This window comes from Watersipora subatra, chromosome 9, assembly GCF_963576615.1.
Source record: "Watersipora subatra chromosome 9, tzWatSuba1.1, whole genome shotgun sequence".
NCBI lineage: Eukaryota > Metazoa > Bryozoa > Gymnolaemata > Cheilostomatida > Watersiporidae > Watersipora > Watersipora subatra.
Window position 1 is genome coordinate 871,620 of NC_088716.1, and position 16,136 is coordinate 887,755.

Below are 16,136 nucleotides of genomic sequence, written 5' to 3' on the forward strand. Positions count from 1 at the left end.
CTAGTAAATGAAAACACCATAAGTGTCAATAATATTGTACGCTTATATTGATGAACAGAGTAAAATGATTATTTAGGCAGTTAATTTCTCTTAGCTGGCAAATCAACCATCAGCCAAGGCAATAGAGATTTTTATTATCTAGTATTATTTGCTGATAATTGTCTTTGCTTATACAAATACCATCCTAGTATATGCAGAGAGTACAGCTGTCAGGAATGGCAAACAGAGCATATGTACATAGTTTATGCAATTAATATCTTTCTGTACCACCCAGTCTAAATTAAAAGGGGGGGCTGCTTTGGCCATTTGCCAGGTACTATTGTAATCCGTTTTTCTACAGAGACAAAATCAGCATTAGGTTTTTCAAAATATGTGACCTCTCGCGTGAAAATCGACCAAAAGTCGGCATTCACTATCGTTAGTAATGAAGCCTCAAAGTTTGCCTTAGGTTTATTGGGGAGCACATGGCTATTTTGTTTATTATTTCCCCCTAGACCAATCAGAGTGTGAGGAATTCATTTCTGAAGTCAAAAAGTGATTTTATTGGCTCATTATACCGAAAATTTGCGATTGTAGTCGTTGCTATGCGATCGTGACGTCATCAAAATGGCGACTCGTGAAGATATTAAACCTTCGAAACACCTTTTTTTCTGAGGAACTTGGCACATTGCTCGATGAAATTGATGCTGAACATGGAGAAACAATGTCTAGAGATCTAGATTTTCATATTACTGATGACCTGCAAGCTCGGATGCCCGAATTTATTGACGACAAGAAGACGATGTTAAACTTACCGAAGGATTAACTGTTATTTAATCGTATAGTACTCCGGTTAATGACTCCGAATCACCTGCTGCCAGCTTACCAGCTCATCCTATGGTGTCTGATGAACCTATTAGCATCAGTTGCAAGTATGACTGCATCAACAAATTTGACAGAACTCTGATTTTTAGTCAGCTGACTTACATTAAAGGAATTTCAAAGACAGAGTAAAATTTGATTATCATGGGCCGAATTTCTACTCGAGTGGATGATGGGAACACCACAAAACCTTTCGAGCATAAGGAGAAGATCAGAAAAAGGTCAGTATGCAACTTTAAATATCATGGTGAGTCTTATTGAATTTTTTTCTGATCTATCCTGTTTGTTTTTGGTAGTAATAGTATGGGTGTAGTAGCTTACTAGTTGCTGGTTCAGTGTATGCCTCCCCAAGTCACATAAAATTACATCCTACAATACATCACTCAATGATCAGTCGTACTCACAGGCTTGAGTTAGGTGTGTTTTCACTCATAATTGATTGCCAGTTGCCACATGACTTATTCAATGTGTCAATGCTTGTGTTTATTTTTTTGCCTGCTGAAATTAACCCTATGGCATGAGCAATCAATCCCTTGGTCACACGATCACTAAGCCACCAAGTCTATTACTTGTAAAAGTGTCTCAGAGTCAGAATCCGTTGCCAATCACCTCATTAGCTCATTTTTTAGATTTTTTTGTAAGTTAATTAAAAATTAAAGAAAATTTTAAATTAAAGGAATTTAATTTAAAGGAATTTAAGGATATAATTCTAAATTAAAGGAATTAAGAGCTTTCACAAGTTTTCATTCAGCCAAGCTTACCCCGGTACAATGACAGGTTATTCTCATAGATTGTTGTGTGTACTGTTTGCTAACCATGCTACCAGAGTCACTTTGATGCACAGCCATGTTTTTGTTTGGTTTAGGAAAAGTAAAAGTTCAGACGTATCTAGACTCCCCTGCCATGATGTGTGATGTAAAACTCAAAGGTATCAATGGACTGCCGAATGTGATAATACCTGAAGGTTTAGACTATGACCGCCAAGAATACTTGCAAACTAACATTTGAGAATTTTGCCGTCTTGGCACTGAGGATTTAGTTTGCCCGTCTTCATGGTAAAAGACGTAAAACGTGACCATAATATGAATTTTAGCCTTTCTCTGAGTCAGATGTGAGTAGGAATGTAATCGTGGTTTTGGGTCTGATACCCCTTGTTTTTTTTAAACTCACATTTTAGCAAAATAAACCTCAGTATGGATTTCAGATGTGATGTTAAATCTTGAAGCCTATCAGTTAGTGGTGATATACCTAGGAGCTTCTCATCTTATTCCTAATGTGTGGTTAGTGTAAAGTACAGATGCGTAAAAATGTTCAATTTTTTTCAATTTTAGAGCAGGGTTTACCAATCTTTTGTTGTGCTGACCTTAAAATGGTGTACACCAACTGTTTCAGGATGCTTACCTACCCTAAAGACCAAGTTTCACCTCAGTCAGTGAAATACAAATGGCCGTATCCAAGGATGACCTAACGTAAACAACCTATTTCTGTGTGTCGCGTCTTTATTTGCGATTTTCTCCGTTTGAGATTTTGACAGTTTTTGCTGACGTGCCTTCCGAAAATGCGGAATATGTCATGAACTACCTAAGCTAACTCAAAAATCCGAAATGCTTTAAGTTCTCCACCAAATTCTGCATCTGGCTGTGTTACTAACTCAAAATCTGAAAATCCCTCATTTTGGTTGATTTTCACATGAGAGGTCACATATATGTTTTAGTACATAAAATATATCTGAGTTGCATGTCAAAATTTTAGAAAGATGTAATCACTAATCGCACCAGCTATGGTGGAATAAGTGAATTTTGGCCAACGGTGCCCGGGTTACCCCTATACAATCCACGACAATAATTGTCTCATCGTAGCATTGCAACAACCAGAATGCTGTGTATTACCAAGAGATCATGAGAATAATACATTTAATGTGAGCCATTTGTGTCAATAATTCCACCTTATCATTGCAGCAGGAAGGAGCAGCTTTGACCCATCTAAAAAAAGCGTGACAGCAGTCAGGACTAAGTAATTTACGAAAAACGATCAATTTTATTCTGGAAGAATTTTAATAAATTGCTGTTTATTTATTTCAAGTTTCACTTTAGTTTGATAAGGAGCCAGACTTTACATGTATATAACTGGAGTAATTAAAAGCTGTTGTAATACCTCTAATTTTACCCTATTATGAACTATTAGGCATGTTCATCAATTCGACATCATTGCTGCTTCGTATAGCAAAGTTATGAATTTTAAAAGAAGAGATTTAGTTATATGTTGCGGTTGTTAAAGAAAGTCTAACTGAGCATTTCGTATGGATGAAGAGAGAAGGTTGAAAGAATAAGTATATTTAATCAGGAATAATAAAATGCAAGCAGGATGTATTACAATATAAAGAACAACATCATGTGATCACTTTGACAATGAGTGTCCTCTAGTGGGGCCCGCGCGTGTCCTTATTTACTATAAGCCTGCCCTCTGGTTTGAGGGCTGGCTGGTCATTTCTCTTGTCATTGCTCATTGGCTAGTTGGGCTAAAACGTAGATCACTCGGCATCTTTAGTGTCTGTCTGGGTAGATTGTCAGTCTCAGCTGCCACACTATTAACTATCCGGGTGGTGACATTGATTGCCTGTTAAATTTGTATCACCTGGAGTTTGTAGGTGCGCAGCGAATTGTTCCATCCTCCGCTGAGTAGCAGCCAAATCTGAATAAAAATGCATTCGTCATCATAATTGAAATATAAACAAGGGTTACTTTTACTGATGAGCAGAGATATATCAATGACAAACCTCTATCAATCTGCTAAAACATTCTAAAAGTCAAACTGCCCCCATTTTGATTTAACACCATGAACTTATGCAGTAAATTCTCACATACTATATAACTCAAGCAGCATCAACCTATCCGCATGAAGTTACCAGGAGTGAGCCACGATTGATCAACCACAGGCTTATAGAATCAGACCATCAGAGCAGTACAACAGCTACTATAATATATACTAGTAGGTAATTTATAGGTTACTAGCATTGGGTGATACTAGATATTCAAGATATGAGGTGGAGAGTAAATAGTCTTCTAGACCCTAGGTGAAAAACCTTCTGTTACATGTGCCACACTGTTACTGCATATATTTATATATGCAGTAACAGTGTGGCATAAGTATATATATTATACTTATATATTTGTGCTGCATACACATATATTGCTGCTATGCTGCAATATATACATGCTGCTATGCTACCTATATATTGCTACATATGCTGCAATACACATATATTTGTGCTGCATTATATTTTACTGCATATATTCGTGTAAATAGATCCGCCTACTCTGACTATGACATGCATAGCCAATTACAAAAGTAACGAACTTCTCTCCCTCAGTACTATACTAACAACGGGCTAGTGAACAATAACATAGGAAGTTACCTTCTGCCTGCTGCTGAGTATCTCTCTGTAGAGCTGAGACTGACTGGTTGCTTTCTATTTGTAGAGCGGAAAATTTCTGGTCACTTTCTCTCTGTAGAGCGGATAATTTCTGGTCACTTTCTATTTGCAATGTTGTTATTCGTTGTCTAGCGTCATCCAAAGCTATGACAGAGTGAAAAAAATTGCTGATAGATATTCAACACTTTCACTGCTCACATTTGACAATGACAGCAGGTGCTGCAAGCATTGGTGCTTAGATGTACCTTAGCACATTTACCTGCTAACAAAGCTTTGATATGCATTGTCAATTGCGGAAGCAAATGACTTCTCCTCAGTACTATACTAACAATGGACTAGTGAAACAATAACATAGGAAGTTACCTTCTGCCTGCTGCTGACTATGTCTCTGTAGAGCAGAAAGTTTCTGGTCACTTTTTAGTTGCAGTGTTGTAATTCGTTGTCTAGCATCATCCAAAGCTGAAGCAGAGTGAAAAAAAAACTTGTTGATAGATATTCAACACTCTCATAGCTCACGTTTGACAATGACAGAAGATGCTGAATACATTGGTGAGTAGATGTACCTTAGCACATTTACATGCAGGCTAAATAGGCTTTCATATGCATTGTCAATTACAGAAGGAACTGAATGACTGGGCATAAAGGCAAGAATGTAAATGGTAGCGCAGATACTGAAGGGTGTAGAAACTGGAACATATGTAGAAGCGCAGAGGCAGTGAGTGGGTCACAGAGGCAAGTGCTTAGAGGCAAAGGCAAGTTCCCAGAGACAGAAACAAGCTGGCCTGGCAGGCGTGGGTGGACGAGCTCAGTCTTGAGCCGTTCTATAAATATACTCTATATGCATTGTATATAGTAGAATAGAGGCTGGCGATCTTGCACACAAGTAGGCGGTCAGATCTAAAAAAGATAACGATTTGTGAGTTTCTAGCCGCAATTCCTAAATCAGTTGCGGAATGTACACGTGAATTAATTTCGGCGCCTACAATATAACTGCGCGTTAATAAGACCGTTTCTACGCAACTACAAAACTGCTAATGCTAGTTGCACTGAGTAGTTGTAGTAGGCTGTTGTTGTAAATGGTTTTTAGTATATTTTTGAATAGAGCTTGTACATTGATAGTATTATTACAAACTATTACGTATGTACTACATTGCAAAACGGTTATTTTATATGACTACAGCAGGTTTTGGCTTGCCCACAAAACAGTTTTACTTTTTCTTCTAATTACAATACAAATTTGAACCTGACTTTTTAGCAAATATTAGTCTAGCTACAAAACAGTTATAGTTCTATTAAATAAATCCATTACGTCCATGGTACTACTGATAACATATAATCGCCAACACAGCTACACAGTTTTCAAACCGAGTTAGGAACTGCAGGCTAGAAACTCACGAATTGTTATCCTTTTTAGATCTGACCCAAGTAGGCAGGCAGATTATGTGGAGTGTGATAGAGTCATGTACTCAGCAGTGAAATTGCGCAATCGGCCTTTACTTGAAATCAAAAGCACATGAGCTTCATGTACTGGCGCAAGCTTGCAACAGGTCGGCTAGCTGACTTCCAAGTAGGTGGGGCAAACAGGCAGTTAGGTATTTTTTGTAGTATATGCATTGTAATAGTACTGAGTGTGTCAAGCGCAGAAGCCATTCGCGCTCAAGAAAAATGAAACTTTTAAAGAGTCATAAAACTTTGTAGTTATTGCCAGCCAAGCTAAACACCAGCTTGAATGAATGACTCACTAGTCTATCCCCACTGACCTCTCTTCCTCAGTACTATGCTAACAATGGACTAGTAAGACATTAACATAGGAAGTTACCTCCTGCCTGCTGATCAGTTTGTTTCTGTAGAGTGGAAAGTTTCTGGTCGCTTTCTCTCTGTAGAGTGGAAATTTTCTGGTCACTTTCTCTCTGTAGAGCGGTAAGTTTCTGGTCATTTTTTTCTTGCAGTGTTTTTATCTGTAGTCTAGCGTCATCCAATGCTTCAATATAATAAAAAAAGAACCTGTGAATAGTACATAGAGACACATGAAGGGTGTAGAGACAGAGGGGTGTAGAAGCAGAGGGTTGTAGAGGCAAATGGGTGTTGAGGAAGGCAGGCACAGAAGCAGTAGCCTACTAGCAGAAGCAGGCCGGCCTGGTAGATATGCTCAGCAAAATTCAGACTCGAGCTGCAAGCATAAAAAATTGTCTTGATCAGCCCGGCTATATGGCCGACATATATTTATGTAGGCTGGCTGACAAGGGCGGGCCGGTTGGCAGACAAACTCCATATTAGTGCAATCAAGTCAAACACTCGCCACAAAAACACGCGATGGTGGTCGACTTGGAGGCGAAACGTGTGATCTTCGTGGATTAGGCAGCATAGCGTGTGATCATTTGTCGACTCGGTGAAAGTGAGCAGGCTTGCTTGCAAACAGGGCAATCAATTTGTCTATTTAGTGACCTGAACATATGACCATTGTCTACTAGGAGGCAAAAGCGATCAATCATTGTCAACTCAACTGACTCAGCTAAACCGGCAGACGAGCTGACTGGCAGGCAAGCACGGTCAAGCAAGCGGTGGACACAGCAATGTAGACACAGAAATAGCAGGTGCCAGCAGGTGTGGCTGGTAAGCAAGCACACTGGCAAGCAGAGAGGCTGGCAGGCAGGCTGCTAAGCTTCCCACCTGTTTTAAGAGATGAGAGTTGCTATATTAGCAGAAAAATTGCTGTAAAAGTGTTTAGTTGTTGCCTACCAAGCAAAACAAGAGACAGTATCTGATGTGTATAAATGTGGCTTGAATAAAAGCTTATAAGATAAAAAAGCTCATTACACATCTACCAGTCTTATTGGCATTAAGGTTACATGCATCGAGTAAAATTAACTTTGATGTTGTTTGGTAAGGAATTCTCTAAGCAGCCCCAATAATGAAATTCTAACATAACTCAGCACCATAGAAGCTGTTCCTGTTAGCATCTGCCTTAGAAAATGGAACCAGACATTGTCTTAGAGTTTGTAAAATAAGAAATAGTTAATCTAATTTTAATCTTTATATCAAAGATTAGTATTGTTATAGAATTAAAGTCTGAATATTAAAGCAAGGGGCTGCTACAATATTTACTTTAGTCTGTCATCCAGTTTACTACTGAATATGACAAAGTATAGAGTCACGTTATGTTAGGAACAATTAAAATGCTGTGAATAATCTACAGCAGTGTAAAATATGGTTGTAATACTTTCTACTTTCCATCAAAAACTGCTGCATAGATGATTAGCTATTCATAAAAAAGGAGTGTAATGTTCAACATCTAACCTCAGCTTGAAGGAATGACTCACTAATCTGCCACTACATACAATAATCATAGTATTATTACTATTGTGTTAAATTCTTCACATCTCAGACATTTCAAAATACAGAAATATTAACAGACAAAATAGTGTGGAACACGAGAGTCAAGCTACTGAATCTGCCACAAGGAGTTGATATTTAAAGAGCTGCTAACATCACTTCAATCCTACCAGTTTTGAATAATAATATTAATTTAAATACTCAGACTATAAACTGTTCAGCTGAAGGCTGGAGACAAGCAGCACTCTGTCTATGCAAGACTCAGTGAGTTTACAGGAAAATAGAGATGCAATTATCCAGGGTATGTCCCAGAGTTCAACAGTAAATGTATACAATGAATAAATTACTAGCATTTAGTTTAGATTTTCAGTAGAAAGTTGCTGAGACTGAAGAGTTTAGCAGTAGAACAGTTCAAGTGAGTAGCTGGTATCACACTGTATAACAATCCTACCTTCTAATACTGACTTCAGCTGCCATCTCCTTAACAGCTCTGATGATTCCTTCTTTCCCCAATACTCAGCTTCCTCCAATGGAGTCCTTTTGTCACTATTCTTTATGTTGAGGAGTGAAGAGACAGTCACTAGAGACACGGATCCTAACATGACCTTCAGAGCAGTTGTCTCTCCCCAGTATGCTGCATGGTGTAGTGGAGTGTTGAGGATGTTATTCTGTATGTTTAATAGGGAGTCTCTCTGTAGTGAGGAGAAGCTGTAGAGGAGAGACTCTAAACACTTGCTACTTCCACACCCTGCAGCCAGTGCTATAGCTGTGGTACCCTTGTCAGTCTTCTCAGATACAAACTTGTACTTCCTCTCATCACTCACTGTGTCCATCAGTAACTCTACACACTCACTGTCTCCCCTCTCTACAGCAAGGAGTAGTGCTGTATATCCATGCTCCTCCTTCATCCAGAGCAACTCATCTGCTGTTCTTCTGATTGGTGAGAGAAGCAGCCGACAGATTTCTGTGTGGGCTCCTTCTGCAGACACCATAATAGCTGTGTATGAGTCATGCTTGATAGTAATCAGTAACCTCAGCAGCTCAGCTGGTTGGACTGACTCTAAGGCTGCCCTCAAAGCACTAATCTCTATCTTTCTCTCTCTCACATACTTTTTCAACAATCCTTCCATGTTTAACTGTAACATATGTACTGCACTCTATTAGCTGCTGCATACAGTAAAATATGATAGAGAAATGGGTAGAAAATGTGACTCAACTACATAGTTGGAAAGCTGCCAACCATAACATAATGGCTGCAGGTGAACCCTGGATATTTACAGAATATTATGGTGCGTTTACACTGGCCGACACCGACTCCGATTAGGTGCCAATACCCTGACTCAGACAGGTACCTCCGACATTTCACGTATGGGTGCCGACATCGACTCCCACTTTACATTGCAACGATCAAACGATTTTTGTCGGTACCAACAGCCAATCACAGCGTTTCGCCGTTCTGACCTTCACCCGACCACGCGAAGACGAGTACACATAAAAATCAACGCGCTTGATATGGAAAATTATATACTAGTACTACACTACTACTACTGTTCCTACTACTACCGCTAGAAGCAACTACTGAATGCCAAGCAATGAATGAATGATGAGGCAATGAAAATCCGAGCAAAGAACTGTACGTACAGAGTAATTACAATAAATAAAATGAATAATGAAGAAGATTGAATGGTGAATGTATATTTGTGGTAGTAGTAGTGTGATGGACGCCGGGCCAACACTTTACACTTCTTGTAATTATTTGTTTGTATATATTTTATTATATGAGTTGACCTTTTTATTCTCTTTTAATTGCCTTTTTATTGTTGGCCTTGTTACTCGTTATGCTATCAATTGTCGTCGTTTATGTTGTTATATCAACGCACTAGCGGGCCTAATTATTGGCCATTTAAACATTGCTAGCCGGTGTTCTCGTCCGGTCCCGTTAGCCGAAATGGGCAATTTTATTGTATATAAGGGAGCAACGCTCACTTAGTAGACAGAGCAAATGGCCGTACGCTCCTCGGCTAGTGAATTTCCTTCGCTAATAAAACATTGAATGAAATCACACGCAATTTATTTCTGTATGACATAATCTAAATCGTGCCAAGTAAGGGCCGGCAAATTCCTTTACAGTAGTACTAGTAGTAGAACTAGTAGTAGAACTAGTAGTAGTCGTACAACTGGCTATTCACTTTTAATTAATTTAAATTAAAGAAAAAACTTGATTTTTTGGTACTCTCGCATTCACATCGTTGCTAGCCATGCTGGTTCACTATTAAAAAAAGAACGAGGGAAAGTTTAATGACAGTCTTCTAGCCTCTCATTAAACCTAGCCCTTTCGTTTCAGAAACTTAGCACTGTCATTAAAGCCTAGGCTCATTTAATCAGAGGCTCCTAGCTTCTGATTGGCTGATGAGCGTCCGATCTGTCGGTGCAACCGGGCACTGCTGGGTATCTCCGACACCGACTTTCAGGTCGGTGCCGACACCGATCTTTCTGTTCACACCTACCGACACCGACTCATCAAATTTGTCTGTGCACGACAAAATCGGTGACAAAATCGGCCAGTGTAAACGCACCATTAAAGGTAGGCCCAGGGATGTCAACTTTGGCAGAGCTGAGAAACATCAGAGCCATATAGTTTCACAGAGTCCTGTGACCAAAAGCCAGAAACAAAAAACGCTTGATTCCAAACAAACCCGATCGACATACTGGTCTCTAATGGAATATTCATACCTCGCTCTCAATACCGCTCTTTTGTGCATTTACGTTTTTACAAAAACGTTATTAGCACCTTTTTGTAGGAAATTTTGTTTTCTTTCAAATGGTTCATAGTACACCAATCAATTTGAAAGCGACTGCTAATGGAAGTAGTTTTTGTTGATTAATGTTGCGACCTCTCCATTATAACTTATATAAAAATAGTAGGCGTGGCCTGTTTGTTTGGAATCGAGCTCCCTCCCATATATGCTTCTGTTGGTCGCGGGATTCTGTGAAACTATACGACACTGTTTACAGAGTATTAAAGGTAGGCCCAGGGATGTCAGACTCTGTCAGAGCTGAGAAACATGAAATATCTGTAGCAGAAAGTGATTGCTAGTCTGATTATGACTGAGGAATGAGACCAGAGCCTCCTGACCTTAACTTAACCTCACTACATGACAGACTCTATGAGTCTCCTCAGGGTATAGAGTGATAATCTCAGGAGGTCAGAGTTGTATTATAATCACACTGACTCAGTGTCTCTCCTCATCTACTCTATTATTCCCACTAAGTACAATAGCAACAGATGCTAATATAATATATAAGTTATACTTACCAGTTGCTATTCTGTTTGTCACCTGCTCTGACTACTACAGGCTTCTTTATAGCTTGTGGCTGGTTATAATAATGTTATCTGTCTCCTGATTGGCTGAGCTGATAAAGAGTTAGTCAAACAGTGATTCATGATGAATTTATCAGATATTGAATAAAGGAACAGGAGCTAGTTGTTACTGCAGCTTCACGATTGGCTGGTTATACAGCCTTGAATTGTTTCACTTTCTGTTTAGTATTTAAAGTGAAGTTTATCTGCTTAATTTCATATAATAAAATAACAAACATTATGTTACTTTTACTAGTAACAGAATGGCCACGGTCACTATAAATATTCACATTGTGACCGCTGTCAGTAATGTGACTAATAGCAATTTTGTATACAGTAAACCTTTATACAATCCGTGTTGCTACAATTGAATAGAACTCAAGATAAATATCCATTGTTGATTAACATGTAGGTACTGAGTACAATGTTTTTATATTACATTTTAGTAATAATCAATCACAAACAGTAAATATTTAATGAAAACATTTAAAGACTCCAATAAGTACATGTATGTTAAATATCCCAGCATATCAGCTACTCACACTCAGCTAGCAACAACAGTGCATAACTTATAGACACTTGCTAGCCAATGTCACACATAGTAATATAGCTAGTGGCAGGTACTAGTCAAGGTCTACTACCCTAGGAAACATCTGTATTCGCCTCATCTAACTTTCGCGTTTTCGCGGTGTCATCCTCTCGCAAAAATTGCATGAGCGAAACTAAACTATCATAACAAACGAGCAAAAACGCCGGGATTAAATAGCTTCATTCATTGATACTGTAGAATGGAATTATATAACAACATTGATTTAACCGTTTTTAACGACCAATATAGCAACATTAAATTATAAACCAACAAAATAATTCGACTGTCCAAATTTATTACGTTATTATCTTGCAATTAATTATAATTATTTTCCCATTAAGAATGATTTATCATGATAGGAATTTGATGTCAATGCACACGCATTAGTAGCATTATCGTTTGTTGGGGACATCAATCAATGCAGTGAGCACCGTGTGATGAAAGAAAATAAGACACACTGACACTCGCAGTACCTACTACACAAGCAGCATGGCTCTGGAACGGTTTGGATTCACCACTGACACCTCTTTAATAACTTGTAATGATTCAGAAGATGAGGCAATAGAGAAAGAGTTAGCTCTGATAAATAACACTAATAAAAAAGGAAGAAAGGAAGTCATAATAACTACACACTGTGCAGTAGCTGTAGTATTACTAGCAGCTGTATCATGTATGTATTTGTATAATTACTGGAAAAAAGATGTTCAGCAATTATTAGCAGCAGTTGAGTGTTTGGGATACTGTTAAAATTAATACCTATACATAACACCGCTGATCGTTAAAATTAAAATACATTAATGTAAAAACAAAGCTAAATTGTGACAAAAACGTTAAGATTTTCAGCGTGATTAAATTCCATTCTACAATAGTCCAAGAAACAAATGGCAGCAAGCGATCACATTGCATTATCGATCTCGGCCATACAATTCTACCTGCGATTCACAATTACAAACTAGTCCCAAAATGAAAATATTTTCTTACCGGCAAACCGAACCTGAGGAATATAATTATGTTTGTTCCACTGCATTTATTTTCACATCATTATATTTTCGCAATCATCAGAGCTGCGAAAATAAGTTGCAGCAAAACTTTAATCTGTATGCTACTCACGAAACTAAACACTAGCGAAATATAAGTGTCCTAGAGTAATTAAGGCAAGTGCTTTTCAGATAAATTCCAAAATACCAAACACTTAGTTTAAGGGCAGATAATAAACAGCATTGAGATCAAGGATGCTTGGAAACTTGTTACACTTTTCAAAGACGCACCAAATTTTGCTTGAAATAAGGATTTGTGTGCCCATTGCAAAATGTGGCCATTGTTGTGATAAGGTACACCTGCTTACATCAATAAAATTCAGCCCATACCGCAGTTCATACGCTCAAAACGGTCGATAGACGCGTGTAGCTCATCCACGAAATCGGTCGTGCTTCATGGTCGCCTGATCTCGTCGATGGGCGTTCTACGACGCATACGGTCGAAGTGTCCCTAACGATTCTGCACCCAATGAAAAGTTGCGTTTTATCTCTATATCTATGCTGAGCCGTAGATTTTTTTGTTAGGTGCGCTGTTGTATTCGGACAGCACCGCTTGCGAAGGGATAAATATTTATTATTTTGCTTGACAATTCTTCAGCACTAATAACTTGAACACAACGCTTCGCAACACTACTAAACTACTAAGTCCCATAGATTTTTGCTCTTGGAAACGCTCAAAGAACTTGTGAAGTCTGGTCGTGTCAGGAGAAACAGAATGAGAAAAGGTCTGTACTTTACCATTTGTTATATTTGACTCTAAACCATTATTTTTTTGTTATTATTTACTAAAATTAATATATTCAATATCATAAATAATTATTCATGTATTTAAAGTTGGTTTATTCAATCTTGACTTATGATAATGGATGGGGTTGTATTTGGTAACCTTTGGTGAATGATTTTCTGGCTCCGTAAAAGAGCTAGTATAACAAAATGCCGCGACGAAAATGAAATTCTTTCTCTGAGTGACAGGCGAGACAGTCTGGATCATAGAGTTATCTCCCCCTAGAGTGATAACTGTGCATTCAACAACACGAGCGTTTCCGGTGCCAACAAGGAGCGTTTAGGCCACGCCCCTTTTTTGTGCTAGTCAATCGTAGTGATCGACAGAACAATAACGTCAGCCATGAGAATGATCATGAATTTCCAGTTAAGATAGTAATTATTGCTCATATTAAAAAAATGATGATTATAGTTTATTACTCTAATATATTCTTATTATTTAAAGCAATTCAATACCCACATGCATTGCAAAGGCACTGAATAGATGGTGTTAAGTAAATGAGTTATTGCAATCAGTTACTACAATGATATACAGCCCCCACACATGAGGGGCTGTATATCATTGGTTATTCATAGATAAGATAGATAGTCATACTGGGGTTGTATTACATTGGTGTGATGGGAAGCTAATCAACTGCCATCAACTGAAAGTATTGACATTGTATGGTGATAGAGTGATTCATTGTCACCTCAGTTCACAAACAGCCCTTGCATGTAATCTTAGATTTCAATACATATCAATCAAATACATAGACTAGCTTGAAGCAAGATGTCCACTAGTTAGTGGACATCTTTGCTTGATGTAAGCAAGCAAAAATTTTGAAAGTTAGAGTGGCAAATGTTGTTATATGTTAGATAAAAATAAATTATACTTAATTATACTAAATTATAATTATTTAAAAATAAAATAGACTTTTTTATTACCTTATTTATTAAATAATTTTTCATTGTAATCATAGCTAAACAGATTATATTTAGCCACTACTTGCTAATTGTTTTACATTTAAACACATTTACAATTTTATTTTTTTTCCTAATTTATTTCAACAAAACACTTCTTTCAAGATATGAAATTTAAAAGTTGTAGTTGTTTGAAAAAGCTTGCAAACCTTAAGAGTTGTTTTCTTTTTCCTTTTAATTCATTTAAACTGGTTAAAAATATTTTCTCAAGATATGAAGTTTAAAAGTTAGAATAGTAAATGTTATATAAAAATAAATTTTCTGTCCAAATACTTTTTTATTACTCGGGCAACACCGGGTAGTACAGGTCATAGTTGATAGCAGTTGATTTGCTTCCCATCACACCAATGTAATACAACCCCAGTATGACTATGTATGTTATCTATGAGTAACTGCTTGCATTACCTTCACTTTCACTCACTATCTATTCAGTGCCTTGGCAAGTCATGTAGGTATCAGGGATTACGTGTATGTCACAATTTCCATTTTCATAATTCATTTCCATATTATTTCTATTTCCATAAAAGTTCCATAATTCATTTCCATATTAATTCCATTTCCCTACTTCATTTCCACAGTATTTCCATTTCCATATTATTTCCATTCCCATAATTCATTTCCATATTATTTCCATTTCCATAAAAGTTCCATAATTCATTTCCATATTAATTCCATTTCCATAATTAATTTCCATATTATTTCCACTTCCATGTTATTTCCATTTCCATAATTCATTTCCATATTAATTCCATTTCCATAATTCATTTCCATATTATTTCAATTTCCATAATTCATTTCCATATTATTTCCATTTCCATAAAAGTTCCATAATTCATTTCCATATTAATTCCATTTCCATAATTCATTTCCATTCCCATAGCATTTCCATAATTCATTTCCATTTCCATATTATTTCCATTTCCATAATTCATTTCCATATTAATTCCATTTCCATAACTCTTTTCCATATTATTTCTATTTCCATAATTTATTTCCATATTAATTCCATTTCCCTACTTCATTTCCATAGTATTTCCATTTCCATATTATTTCCATTTCCAAAATTTATTTCCATATTGTTTCCATTTCCATAAAGGTTCCATAATTCATTTCCATATTTATTCCATTTCCATAATTAATTTCCATATTATTTCCATTTCCATGTTATTTCCATTTCCATAATTCATTTCCATATTAATTCCATTTCCATAATTCATTTCCATATTATTTCCATTTCCATAATTCATTTCCATATTATTTCCATTTCCATAAAAGTTCCATAATTCATTTCCATATTAATTCCATTTCTATAATTCATTTCCATTCCCATAGCATTTCCATAATTCATTTCCATTTCCATATTATTTCCATTTCCATAATTCATTTCCATATTATTTCCATTTCCATAAAAGTTCCATAATTCATTTCCATATTAATTCCATTTCCATAATTCATTTCCATTCCCATAGCATTTCCATAATTCATTTCCATTTCCATATTATTTCCATTTCCATAATTCATTTCCATATTAATTCCATTTCCATAACTCTTTTCCATATTATTTCTATTTCCATAATTTATTTCCATATTAATTCCATTTCCCTACTTCATTTCCATAGTATTTCCATTTCCATATTATTTCCATTTCCAAAATTTATTTCCATATTATTTCCATTTCCATAAAGGTTCCATAATTCATTTCCATATTTATTCCATTTCCATAATTCATTTCCATATTATTTCCATTTCCATGTTGTTTCCATTTCCATAATTCATTCC

At 36.8% G+C, this 16,136-nt stretch overlaps 2 protein-coding genes across 2 annotated transcripts in view; both read right to left on the minus strand.

Annotated features, from left to right (window-relative positions):
- Positions 1 to 16,136, minus strand: part of LOC137404148 (centrobin-like) — a 577,594-nt gene that overhangs the window by 364,932 nt on the left and 196,526 nt on the right. The window contains exon 6 of the mRNA XM_068090304.1: positions 4,658 to 4,753. Within this exon, the coding sequence (XP_067946405.1) occupies positions 4,658 to 4,753 (96 nt within the window). The remainder of the gene's footprint in view (positions 1 to 4,657; positions 4,754 to 16,136) is intronic.
- Positions 4,912 to 8,757, minus strand: LOC137404009 (uncharacterized). The gene is made up of 3 exons (XM_068090167.1): positions 8,079 to 8,757; positions 6,114 to 6,275; positions 4,912 to 5,191 (listed from the first exon to the last, which is right to left on the minus strand). The coding sequence occupies exons 1-3, from the start codon at positions 8,755 to 8,757 to the stop codon at positions 5,100 to 5,102; spliced, it is 933 nt and encodes a 310-aa protein (XP_067946268.1). The 3' UTR covers positions 4,912 to 5,099.